The sequence below is a fragment of the Cetorhinus maximus genome, chromosome 3 (assembly GCF_964194155.1).
Source record: "Cetorhinus maximus chromosome 3, sCetMax3.hap1.1, whole genome shotgun sequence".
NCBI classification, from domain to species: Eukaryota; Metazoa; Chordata; class Chondrichthyes; order Lamniformes; family Cetorhinidae; genus Cetorhinus; species Cetorhinus maximus.
In genome coordinates, this window is record NC_135881.1 from 74,661,596 (window position 1) to 74,675,546 (window position 13,951).

General features: G+C 44.7%; 1 protein-coding gene across 1 annotated transcript in view; it reads left to right on the forward strand.

Moving 5' to 3' along the window:
* The first annotated feature begins 461 nt into the window (after window positions 1-461).
* The window catches only part of vopp1b (VOPP1 WW domain binding protein b), a 91,105-nt gene continuing 77,615 nt past the window's right edge, over window positions 462-13,951 (forward strand). Inside the window, exon 1 of the mRNA XM_078538570.1 lies at window positions 462-620. Coding sequence (XP_078394696.1) covers window positions 561-620 — 60 coding nt within the window. The 5' untranslated portion in view covers window positions 462-560. The remainder of the gene's footprint in view (window positions 621-13,951) is intronic.

The following is a 13,951-nucleotide window of genomic DNA, read 5'->3' on the forward strand; positions in this document are numbered from 1 at the left end:
ATTGGAAGTTTGCAAGTTCCCTTCCAAGTTACTCACCATCCTGACTTGGAACTATATTGCCCTTCCCTCACTGTCGCTGGGTCAAAAGCCTGGAACACCCTAACAGCTCTATGGATGTACCTGCACCACATGGACCGCACCGGTTCAAGGTGGCTCACCACCACCTTCTAATGGGCGATAAAACGCTGGCTTTGGCAGCAACACTTTCACATCCCATGAAATAATTTTTAAAAATGTAATTTGGTATCCATTTGTTCCCTCTCATTGCCCCTTTCCCTTTAGAGTAAAATGCTGCCAACCCAGTTCAGAATGGCTGGGATCAGCCTGTGCTGAGCTGGCGTCGATAACACCACTCATGGAGACCGTTGGTCGGACGCGCGCAGTCGGGCACGGAACAGGGAACGCGGCCCCAAGTGGGCGGCGCGCGCTCCCGCGCCTGCGGTCTCTGATTGGACGATAACAACAGGCTCGCCGCCGCCGCTCGCTCCCGCAGCACCCCGGGGCCCCGCTCACCGGCAATGGCAGCCCAGTGAGCCGCTACCGTCTCGAAGCCAGCCGCCATGGTCCGGAGCCCCAGGCCCAGCTCGGCGGTCAGCTGTCTGATCCTGCTGCTGTTCGAGGTGAGGCATAGCGCCGAGGCCTGCCCGGGATGGGGGGGGAGGTGCGGGGGAGGTAAACACCGGCCGGGGCTCGAGCATCCCGAAAGGGGAACTTTGAAATGGAGCGGCCGTTAGCTCAGGGAAGCCGAGCAGGGCGGACAGGCTCGATGCCCGGAAGCTCCGGGAGGTCGGGGTCGGGCTCGATGCCCGGAGGCTCCGGGAGGTCGGGCTCGATGCCCGGGGCCTCCGGGAGGTTGGGCTCGGTGCCCGGGGCTCCGGGAGGTTGGGCTCGGTGCCCTGGGGCTTCGGGAGGTCGGGCTCGTTGCCCGGGTCTCCGGGAAGTCGGGGTCGGGCTCGGTGCCCGGGGGCTCCGGGAGGTCGGGGTCGGGCTCGGTGCCCGGGGGCTCCGGGAGGTCGGGCTCGGTGCCCGGGGGCTCCGGGAAGTCGGGGTCGGGCTCGGTGCCCGGGGGCTCCGGGAGGTCGGGCTCGGTGCCCGGGGGCTCCGGGAGGTCGGGCTCGGTGCCCGGGGGCTCCGGGAGGTCGGGCTCGGTGCCTAGGCTGTTCTGGGCGGATTGAGCCGTTTAAAATTGTTTCTGAGCACTGGCGGAACGGACGGAGCATTCCCCACTTGTATTTGAACCAAAACGCCCAGGGCTGTGCAGACCCTTGTACCAGATGAGAAACTCCGCTAGGTACCTTTTCTCAGCACCCAACTCCTTCACCTTTATTTCCCACTGTAAAAAGATTGTTTATGTGAAGTCAGGAGGTTTGGAGAGACGGTTATAGACAGTGATAAAATGACCGAGTGATGAGAAACTGCCTATTGAGAGTCAAAATTACTCCTTTTTGAAATGTACAAGTTGCAACACTTCTGCCTGTTCTGATCAATATGTACATGTAGAGCGGAGTTTGTGGTACAGGTGGTTCCAGAAATGCAGTCTATCTGGAAACTCTCCAATACAGCCATGAACCACAGAACCCACTTGAGTTTCCTTTCCTATGGGATCGTCTTAGCAGTTTAGTTATTTAGTTAAACAGCTGCTTTGTTATGTAAACTATAAATTATGCAAACTGATTATAGGGCAACTAATTACATTGGGCTTATCCTGGAATTTACTGTTCAAACCCATAACTCTACATCCTCTTAAAAAAATCACAGCAAAAAAAAATGTATTAATACACCTAACTGCGGTTGGCCTGAGGTTGTAGACAAACTTTTGGATTTTATTCGTTACTTGTAAATGCTAGCCTCTTTTCTATATCACGGGAGATATGTTTCTGTAGGGGTCCCTGGGGCACGAATGCTTGGGAAGTTTTAAATTATTTTGTTTCAAACAAATTATATTTTAATCACTCCATGATTGGTGGCCATGCCATCAGATACATAGCCCAACTGCTGAATACCCTCCCTAAATCTCTGCTTTCTACCTAATTTTTCTTCTTTAAGACACTCCTTAAAACCTACCTTTTTTGATCAAGTTTTTGGTCACCTGACTTAGTATCACCCTAGGCTGTACGCTGTCATAATTTGTTTTATAATGATCCTGTGAAATGCCTTTGTAAATTACATTAGGTTAAAGTTTGATTCTCTTTTTATCACCACTGCACTTATTAGAGCATAGACTGTGAATTGATTCTGAGGTTTTCCTAGTTGGTATGTGTCAGATACTTGCTTTAATCATTTGAACCATTAGGCAGCATTAAAACTATATTTTCATAAATGGATAGCTATTTTAAAGTTTAAAAAAATCTTCATCTTGAGAATATCTCGTAAGAGGAAATATGCTGATAGTTTGCTGCAGAGTTCCATGGTTAACAAAGGGAAAATCAGCATGGTTCTTGCTTCTCTCACTGTTCCGTAACACCTGCTGAAAGTGTGTAGGATCAGACTGCCAGCAATGGACATCGTGGTTGGCTTCTGGGAATCGCACCTTTATAATGGCTACTTCATCGAGATACCAGATGGTGACTCATGTCCATAGAATAATAACTTAGAAAGGGTGTTAATATCTCTGGCAATGGAAGAAAGTAGAAGTTTAGAGAGAGAGGAAAAATTCTCTTAAAACTGATAGTGATCTTTTGACATAAAGGCCAACAATAACAAGCTGTAGACTGAAATCTTGTTTTAGGTCAATGGTTAATTTTTTAAAGAAAAACTATTAGTTTTTATAATGTTGATTCTGGCAAGGCTGCACTTATTGTTCTCTATAGCTGCATTGGTAAAGTGATGGTGGAACACTGCCTTGAGTTGATATGGTCCTTGTAGCAACAGTGTTTCCACAATGGTGTTACCCAGGAAATTATAGAAGTTTGATGAAAGAACTGAGATATATAAATGACTGTCAGGATTGTGTGAGAGAGGGAGGTGATAGAGTTTTTACAACATTGCTGCTCTTCACCTTTTCTATGGTAGAGGATGAAACTGTTACCATGGCGAGCTTCGAGAGAGCATCCTGTAGACAATAAAAAATTAGCAGTACACCAGTGATTGAGGAGGAGAGACATTGAGTAGATTGCAAGACCTATGATTTAATGAACTACATTGTCTTGAATGGTATTGAGTTTGAGTTTACTGCAAATGCACCTATCCAAATTTGTGGTAATTCTGATGTCAGCCTTGTGAATGGTAGTTAAAGCTTTTAGAAGTCAAGTGTTGAGCCGCTTGACACACAGTATTTGGCCTTAACTACCTGCCCTTCATGCTGCAGTGCTGCTACAGCTTATGGTCAAAACTTAGTTCCTGGGAGGTGGGTGGGAGAGACAGTGGCATAGATGTCCAGTATAATTCCACCACAGTACCTGGTGGAATCTTAAAAATTCTGGAATTGAAAATTAGTCTGTGGTGGTGACCATGACAACTATCATTGATTGTCATAAAAACCGTTTTGGTTTGCTAAAGTCCTTTCAAGAAGGAAACCTGCCATCCGTGCCTGGCCTGGCCTACATGTAACTCCAGACCCATAGTGATGTGGTTGACTCTTAACTGCCCTCAGAAATGGCCAAGCAAGCCACTCAGTTTAAATGCAGTTGGGGATAGGCAACAAATGCTGGCCTTGCCGGCAACACCGAAACCCCATGAAAGAATAAATTAAAAAAATGTTGATTGAAATTTGCAATATTGGTGCCATTTGCAATATTGGGCAAATGAATGGGTTTTCTCCTGTTCGAGATGGTTATTACTTGGCATTTGTGTGGTGTGACTTATACTTATCATTTTGTCAGCCCAAGCTAGAGGTTGTCCCAGAATGATACCGGGGCTTAGAGGATTAAATTATGAAGACACATTTCATAACTCTGGCTGTGCTCCTGGGAGTATGGAAGATTGAGAGATGATCTGATTGAGGTGTTTAAATGTTAAGATTTGACAAGATAGATACAGAGAAACTATTTGCTCTGTGGAGAGAAGGGGAAATCAAGGTCAAGGGGACATAATCTTAAAATTAGAGCTTCAGTTAAGGGCCATTCAGGAATGAAGTCAGGAAGCATTTTTCACACAGCATTGTAGAAATCTGCAACTCTCCCCAAAAAGGCTGATGATACCAGGGCAATGGCACTGTCATGATTGAGAAATTTTTGAGAGGCAAGGGTCTGGAGGGATATAGAGCAAAGGCAGGAAAATAGAATTGAGATGCAAATCAGCCATGATTTGAATGGCAGAACATGTACGAGGAGCTGAATGTTTACTCTTGTGCCGTATGTTCCCAGTACTACTATATGCTGGTGTGGGCTGGTTCATTATAGGAACAGTTGCATATGGAGTTGAACATGAATCATCAGTCCCAATTCCAGTCTTGTGATGGAGGGAAGGCCGTTGAAGCACGTGAAGGTAGTGGGCCAGAAAGAAACTCCTGAACAATGGTCAGGCTGCAATTATTGACCGACAATAATCTTAATCTTTCTTTATGTGGGTTATAATTCCAACTGTTAAATTTCACTATTGATTTCCAGTGATTGCTATTTTCCTGGGGTTCCTTGCTGCCTTACTTGGTCAAATGTTGTCTTGATAACACATTTCCTCTGGTATTTGACTCTTGTATTCATATCTAAATCAATGCTGTGATGAGATCTGTAGCTAAGTGCTTCTAGTGCTGGAGAGCTAGTTTTCCATAAGTAGGTGTTGCTAAAGACACTGTTGATGAATCCTTTGATCATTTTGCGGATTGGGAAGAGGGGATGTTTGATCTTGTTGGGTTTGTCCTTTTTTTGTGTGGATATGACAGCAGTCTTCCACATTTAGTTAGATCTCATTGCCATAGCAGTATTATAACAGCTTCGTGGCTAGGTCTTCAACACTGTAGCCTGGAGGTTGTCAGAGCTCATACTCTTTACTGTGCACTGCAATCAGTCAATTAATGGCACAAAGTGTACCCAGTTAGCTTACTGCTGGTATCTATGATGGAAATCTTGGAAAATACTATGTTGGATCGTCTTTTGATGGTGCTTTCGGCTGAAGATGATTGAACAGATGAACTAAGAGCAGAGGTAGGTCACTTGGCCACATAAGCCTGCTCCGCCATTCAATAAGATCATGGCTGACCTGATTGTAACCTCAACCCCACATTCCTGCCTATCCCCCTGTTAACCTTTCACCTCCTTATTTATCAAGAATCTATCTAGCTCTGCCTTAAAAATATTCAAAGACTCTGCTTCCACTGCCTTTTGAGGAAGAGAGTTCCAAAGACTCACGACCCCCTGAGATAAAAAAAATTCTCCTCATCTCTGCCTTAAATGAGCAAGCCCTTATTTTTAAACTCTCCACATCCACTCTGTCAGGACCCCTTGGGATCCTAAAGGTTTCAATCAAGTCATCTTTTACTCTTCAGTGGACTCAAACTCCATTGGATACAAGCGTAACCTGTCCATCCTTTCCTCATAAGATAGCCCGCTCATTCTTTGTATTAGTCTAGTAAACCTTCTCTGAATTGCTTGCAACGCGTTTACATCCTTTCTTAAATAAGACCAATACTGTATACAGTATCCAGATGTGGTCTCACCAGTGCCCTGTACAACTGAAGCATAACCTCCCTAATTTCGTATTCAATTCCCCTCGTAGTAAACAGTATTCTATTAGCTTTCCTAATTACTTGCTGCACCTACATATTAGCCTTTTGTGATGCATGCACTAGGACACCCAGATCCCTTTGAATCTCAGAGCTCTGCAACCTCTCACCATTTAGACAATATGCTTTTTGTATTCTTCCTGCCAAAATGGACACTTTCACATTTGCCCACATTATACTCCATTTGCCAGATCTTTTCCCACTCACTTAACCTTTCTATGTCACTTTGTAGCCCTCTTATATCCTTTCACAACTTGCTTTCCTACCATGACGGGAGGCAGTGGCGTAGTGGTATTGTGGTAGTATGGTATAACTAGTGGACTAGTAACCCCAGAGACCCAGGGTAATGCTCTGGGGACCCGGGTTCAAATTTGAATTCGATAAAAATCTGGAATTAAAAGCCTAATGATGACCGTGAAATTATTTTCGATTGTCTTTTAGGGAAGGGCCTACATGTGACTCTTAAATGCCCTCTGAAATGGCCTAGCAAGCCACAAACCACTACAAAGCCTCAAAAAAGAAATGAAATCGGACGGACCACCCGGCATCAACTTAGGCACCAGAAATGACAACGGCAATCTCAGCCCTGTCGACACTGCAAAGTCCTCCTTACTAACATTGGCGGGAGGGGGAGGGGGGTGGGTGGGGCGGTGGGTGGGTGGGGTGCTGCTGCTGCCACCAAAATTGGGAGAGCTGTCTCACAGACTGATCAAGCAACAGCCTGACATAGTCATCCTCACGGAGTCATATCTTACAGATAATGTCCCAGACACCACCATCACCATCCCAGAGGTGGTGGCACAGTGCTATACAGCCTGGAGGGAGTTGCCCTGAGAGGCCTCAACATCAACTCCGAATCCCACGAAGGTCAAACGCGGGCAAGGAAACCTGCTGATTATCACGTACTGCCCTCTCTCAGCTGATGAATCAGTGCTCCTGCTTGTTGAACACCACTTGGAGGAAGCACTGAGGGTGGCAAGGACGCAGGATGTACTCTGGGTGGGGGAACTTAAATGTCCATCACCAAGAGTGGCTTGGTAGCACCACTACTAATCGAGCTGGCTGAGTCTTAAATGACTGGGTCAGCGGCAGGTGGTGAAGGAACCAACAAGAGGGAAAACCATACTTGATCTCATCCTCACCAGTCTGCCTGCTGCAAATACATCTGTCCATGACAGTATTGGTAGGAGTGAGCAATGCACAGACATTGTGGAGACTAAGTCCCGCCTTCACATTGAGGATACCCTCCATTGCATTGTGTGGCACTACCATTTCAAACAGATCTAGCAGTTCAAGACTGGGCATCCATGAGGCGCTGTGGGCCATCAGCAGCAGCAGAATTGTACTTGAACACGATCTGAAACCTCATGGCCTGGCATATCCTCCACTCTACCATTACTATCAAGCCAGGGGTTCAACCCTGGTTCAATAAAGAATGCAGGAGGGCATGCCAGGAGCAGCACCAAGGACACCTAAAAATGAGTTGTCAACCTGATGAAGCTGTAACACAGGACTACTTGCGCGCCAAACAGCATAAGCAGCAAGTGATAGACAGAGCTAAGCGATCCCACAACCACGGATCAGATCTAAGCTCTGCAGTCCTGCTAGATCCAGTAGTGAATGGTGGTGGACAATTAGACAACCCACTGGAGGAGGAGGTTCCACAAATATCCCCATCCTCAATTATGGAGGAGCTCAGCACATCAGTGCAAAAGATAAGGCTGAAGCATTCACGACAACCTTCATCCAGAAGTGCCAAGTGGAGGTCCCCAGCATCACAGATGCCAGTCTTCAGCAAATTCAAATCGCTCCACGTGATGTCAAGAAATGGCTGAAGGCATTGGATAGTGCAAAGGCTATGGGCACTGACAATGTTCCGGCAATAATACTGAAGACTTGTGCTCCAGAACTTGCCGCACCCCCTAGCCAAGCTGTTCCAGTACAGCTACAGCACTGGCATCTACCTGGCTATGCGGAAAATTGCCCAGGAATGTCCTGTACACACAAAGCAGGACATATCTAACCCGGCCAATTACTGTCCCATCAGTCTACTCTCGATCATCGGTAAGTAATGGAAGAGGTCATCAACAGTGCTATCAAGCGGCACTTGCTTAGCAGTAACCTCCTCACTGACGCCTAATTTGTGTTCTGCCAGGGTCACTCAGCTCCTGGCCTCATTACAGCCTTGGTTCAAACATGGACAAAAGAGCTGAACTCTCGAGGTGAGGTGAGAGTGACTGCCCTTGACATCAAGGCAGTATTTGACAGAATGTGGCATCAAGGAGCCCTAGCAAAACTGGAGTCAGTGAGAACCGGGGAAAATTCCCCACTGGTTGGAGTCATATCTAGCACAAAGGAAGATGATTGTGGTTGTTGGAGGTTAGTCATCTCATTTCTAGGACATTAATGCAGGAGTTCCTCAGGGTAGTGCCCTCAGTCCAACCATCTTCAGCTGTTGCATCAATGACCTTCCATCATAAGGTCAGAAATGGGGATGTTTACTGATGATTGCACAATGTTCAGCACCATTCGCAACTTCTCAGATACTGAAGCAGTCCATGTCCAAATGCAGCAAGACCTGGACAATATCCAGGCTTGGGCTGACAAGTGGCAAGTAACATTCCCCCCCACACAGACAATGACCGTCTCCAACAAGAGAGGGTCCAACAATCGGTCCTTGATGTTCAATGGCATTATCGTCACTGAACGCCCTACTATCAACATCTTAGGGGTTATCATTTATCAGAAACTGAACTGGACTAGCCATAGTGGCTACAAGAGCAGGTCAGAGGCTAGGAATCGTGCGTTGAGTAACTTACCTCCTTACTCCCCAAAGCCTGTCCACCATCTACACGACACAAGCCAGGAATGTGATGAAATACTCCCCACTTGCCTGGATGAGTGCAGCTCCCACAACACACTAGAAACTTGACACCGTCCAGGACAAAGCAGCCTGCTTGATTGGCACCACATCCACAAACATTTACTCCCTCCATTTCCGATGCACTGTAGCAGCAGGATGTACCATCTAAAAGATGCACTGCAGGAATTTACCAAGGTTCCTTTGACAGCACCTTCCAAACCTTTGACCATTACCATCTAGAAGGTCAAGGGCAACAGATAGATGGGAACACCACCACTGGATGTACCCCTCCAAGTCACTCACCATCCTGATTTGGAATCCTGGAACTCCCTTCCTAACAGCACTGTGGGTGTACCTAGACATCATAGCCTGCAGCGGTTCAAGAAGGCACTCACCGCCACTTTCTCAAGGACAACTAGGAATGGGCAATAAATGCTGGCCTAGCCAGTGAAACCCACATCCTGTGAATGAATAAAAAAAAACATACCGTTAGTTCCTTCATCCAAGTCATTTATATAAATTGTAAAAGTTGAGGCTCCTGTACTGATCCCTGTGGCATACCACTTGTTACATCCCGCCAACCAGAAAAAGACCCATTTACGGCTACCCTCTACTTCCTATTAGTTAGCTAATCTACTATCTATGCCAATATATTGCCCCCTACATTGAGCTTTTATTTTCCGCAATAACCTTTGATGTGGCACCATATCAAATGCTTTCTGGAAATCTAAGTACAGTACATCTACTGGTTCCCTTTTATCCACAGCACAAGTAACATTTTCAAAGAACTCCAAAACACCTTCCTTTCACGAAACCATGTTGACTCTGCCTGATTACCTTGAATTTTTCCAAGTGTCTTGCTATAACATCTTTAATAATATCTTGTAACATTTTCCCTGTGACATCTATCAAGCTAACTGGGTGGTAGTTTCCTGCTTTCTTTCTGCCCCCCCCCCCCCCTCCTATTTTTTTTTAATACATTTATTATTTTCCAATCTAATGGAATCTTCCCTGAATCTAGGGAGTTTTGGAATATTGAAACCATAGTATCAACTATCTTACTAGCCACTTCTTTTAAGACCCTAGAATGAAGTCCATTAGGACCTGGGAATTGTCAGCTGCTGCTCCAACAATTTGTTCAATATCACTTTTCTGGTGATTGTAATTTTCCTGAGTTCCTTCCTCCCATTTCCTGACTTGCAGCTATTTCTGGGATGTTACTTGTATCCTCTATAGTGAAGACCAATGCAAGATACCGGTTCAAAATGATCTGCCATCTCCTTATTTTCCATTATTAATTCCCCAGACTCACTTTCATCGGACCAATACTCACTTTTTTTTAACTGTTTTCTTATTTAAATATCTATAGAAACTCTTACTATCTGTCTTTCTATTTCTAGCTAGCTTCCGCTAGTATTCTAATTTTTTCCTCCTTATTAATCTTTTCGTCATCCTTTCCTGTTGTTTATATTCTTTCCAATCATCTGACTTGCCACCTGCCTTTGCGCAACTATGTGCTTTTTCTTTAAGTTTGATACTGTCTTTAACTTTTTAAATTAACCATGGATGGGTAGGTCCTCCCCTTGGAATTTTTCTTTCTCGTTGGAATGTATCTATTCTGTGAATTCTGAAATATCCCTTTAAAAGTCTGCCACTGCATCTCTATTGACTTATCCCTTGACCTCATTTGCCAGTTCACTTTTAACTAGCTCTGCTTTCATGCCCTCATAATTTCCCTTATTTAAGTTTATAATACTAGCCTTTACTTTACTCCCTCAAACTGAACATAAAATTCAATCATATTATGATCACTGCCACCTAGGGATGCCTTCACTAGGAGGTTATCAATTAATCCTATTTCGTTGCACCACACTGGGTCTAACAGATCCTGCTCTCTTGTTGGCTCCAGAACATGACGTTCTAAGAAACTATCCGGAAAACGTTCCATGAATTCCTCATCTACGCTACCTTTACCGATCTGATTTTTCCATTCTATATATAGATTAAAATTCCCCCATCATTATCGCCGTACCTTTCTGACCAGCCCCCATTATCTCTTCCTTTATACTCTGTCCTACCATGTACTAACAATTAGGAGGCCTGTACATCACTCCCACAAGTGACTTCTTGCCTTTATCATTTGTCATCTCAACCCAAACCACTTCTACATCCTGGTTTCCTGATTTTAGGTCATTCCTCCCTATTGTGCTAAACCATCACTAATTAACAGAGCCACCCCTCTACCTTTTCCTAATTTCCTGTCGTTCCTAAATGCCATGTTCCCTTCAACATTCAGGTCCTAATATTTGTCATCCTGTAGTCATGCCTCTTTAATGGCTATCAGATTGTATTTATTTATTTCTACTCGCTATCAGTTCATCTGTTTTGTTTTGAATGTTATGTCGGTTTAGTTAGAGAAGCTTTGGTTTTGTCCTTCTATTATTTTTGTAATGTCTAGCCTTATCTGTTAATTTACCCTTAGATTTGTATTCTCTGCCCCTTCCTGTCATGTTTTGTTTGTCATTTCCCGCATATGTACCTTTCTCTCTTGCCTTGTCTCTTGCTCTTTGATTTACCACATCTTCCCAAATTTGATCCCTTGCCCCCACTACTCAGTTTAAAGTCCTCTCTACTTGCCTAGTTTTGTGGCTTGCTAGAACACTGGTCCCAGCACAGTTCAGGTGTAGGCCGTCCCAACGGTACAGCCCCTGCTATCCCCAGTACTGATATCAGTGCCTTACATCTGGAACCCACTTCTTCCACGTCAGTCTTTGAGCCTTGCATTCATTTCTTTAATCTTATTTGCCCTATACCAATTTGCACAGATAAGAATCCGAGATTAGAAACATAGAAAATAGGAGTAGGAGTAGGTCATTCAGCGTCACTGAGCTGGAGGCTGAGCTGTGACACAACAGGGAGGGGCAAAGTTACCTGGACGCTTTGTACCAGGAGGCTGTCACACTCTTTAGGGTAGAGTCTTCTGATTTGGAAGATAGTCAGGGATAGGAGGACGTGACTGCAGATGAGGCAGGTAAGGGGACCCAGAGTACAGGAATGCATGAGTGTCAGCCTCTGCAATTGTCCAACAGGTTTGAGGTTCTTTCAGCTTGTTTCGATAGGGGTGGGGACTGCAGGGTGGCTGAGCTGACTGACCATGGCACTGTGGTACAGAAAGCCATTCAAGTGGAGTGAGCAAAAAGGAATATAATGGTTGTAGGGTACAGTATAGTAGGGGGGATTGACACTGTTCTCTGCAACAATGAGCGAGAGCCCAGAAGGCTATGTTGCCTGCCTGGTGCCATTTGCTAAGGCTTGGAGGGGAATTTACAGTGGGAGGGGAAGGATCCAGTTGTTGTGGTCCATACAGGTACCAACGACATAGGCAGAATGAGGACGAGGTTCTGCATAGTCAGTGTGTGGAGGTCGGCACTAAATTAAGAAGCAGAACCTCTGGCTGAGGCATGGTGGCCTTGCCTGAAGATCCAAGAAGTTAGCTGAACATTGATGACTCTGTGCTGCGAGCTGTTAGGGTGAAGGTTCCACTTTGGAGCAGTAGTGTTCTGCTCGGCGAGGCTAAAGTTGTGCTTGTGAGTTGGTATTTGGATGTACACTCAGGAATGCAGGCAAGCAGAATCTTGGGAGACGAGATTGAAACCCTGCGAGGTGGGCTATTGTTGAGGTTGTCTGAGTTGGAGCGACCTTTGGAGAGAATTCCAAGGTAAGATCTTCAAAAGTGAAGATTGGAATCCCTCGTGAGAGAGACAGTTTCAGTGATATTGGTTGACTCAGTGTTACTGATGTCTGGGTTGGTTGCTGAGAATCTGCCCTGGTTGCATCTGGCATTTATTGTGTAGTGTGGTGTGCTTGGTCATAGGTGACCTGTTAATTCACATGTACCTCATACTTACCTTGAATGTTAGTGTAAGACAGATATTGTAAATTGTTTTATCTTTCTGAACTTGTATTGTAAAGTTTATTTTTTTTTGTTTGTTCGAAACCCGTGGAATCTTGTGGCTTTGTTCACTTAGTGATTGCCTTGAGTATCAAACTTGGCCTACTTTAAACAAAACATTATTGGCCTCTAACTGGATCTTGCCAAAAACTTGGTTGTGACCAAGAATCATAACATAACCAACAACTATTTAAAGAGTTGCTTTTTCTCTCAATTTGCAACTTATTGGAAATGCATTAAGCAAACAACATATGAGCAGCACTGGTCCGACTACAGTGAGCTGCTCTGTTTTCTACTGCAGTTGGAAAATTTTGCCCAAGAAATAAGTTCATGGTATGTTTTCTGCTTCTATGCTTGTGGCAGAAGCTGTACCTGTTGGGAGTGTGTGGTGAAAATAATGTAGGCTCAGCTTGGATCAAAACTAATGGCTGCTATGACTTTCTACTATTCGATCCAGGTGAGCAAGGCTCTACATGCTGGCTGGCCTAGTGTTTTTGGAGCATTCATTTGGCTATGAGAAATGTTAAATTTTTGATATCCCAGTACTTTTTCTTCTTGCATTTCATACCGCCGTTATGTTGCACCCCTCTTACAGCAGTATGGTTGTTCCATTGTTCTAGTGGATTGGTGCTGTGGTGGAGATTTCCTCTGTGCATTGTTGCAGAACAGTAAACATGCTATAAGTAGACATATGATTTTATTACGTGTCGTGCAACAGAGAAATCTTCCACCGTTTAATTCAGCAATTTTTCTCATGATTTGATTTCACAAATGCAAAGCCAAAGTTTGGAATATAATAAGCAGTGCTATGATCCCAGCTGTTGTTAATACTGAACAAGCCAAATCCTAGGGAGGACCCCAGTTTGGTAGATCTTAACTTTTATTTTTTTGTTGAGATACGTGGAGAGTGGCTACTGAACAGAGTCACAGGAGTCAGCTGATAAACTTTTAACAAAAGAATAAAACATTTATTAAACAAGAAAAGATGAGTTATATTACAATACTCCTTCACCCACAACTACACCTTTACAGATACATACAAATTTGTATGGATAACACAAGTTACAAAAGCTATCTCACTCTAATGTTCACAGAACACAGACCATGTAAATCAATAGGCGACCTATAATCAGGCACACCACACTCTAAAACTAACTGACAAATGCCAGCCCAAGCAGATGCTATGGATCTCTCAACTCCCCCCAGATGCTTGTGACACCATGAGCCAGCCATTCTCTCCGAACTCAGTTTTTCACACGAGGGTTTCCAATCTCCACTCTCCAAGAACTCGCTTTGGAATCTTTTCCCAAATGATGCTTTCTTTCATATGCCTTCCGCAAAGGTCCAGCTCCAGGGTTTTGAACTCTCCTTCCGATGTTTCTCTCCTCTGGATCGCCACATGCATTCAAACTTCCATGCACTCTCTCTCACTGGCTCAGCTGTGCCAACAGAACACCATTGCTTTACCTGTCCATAG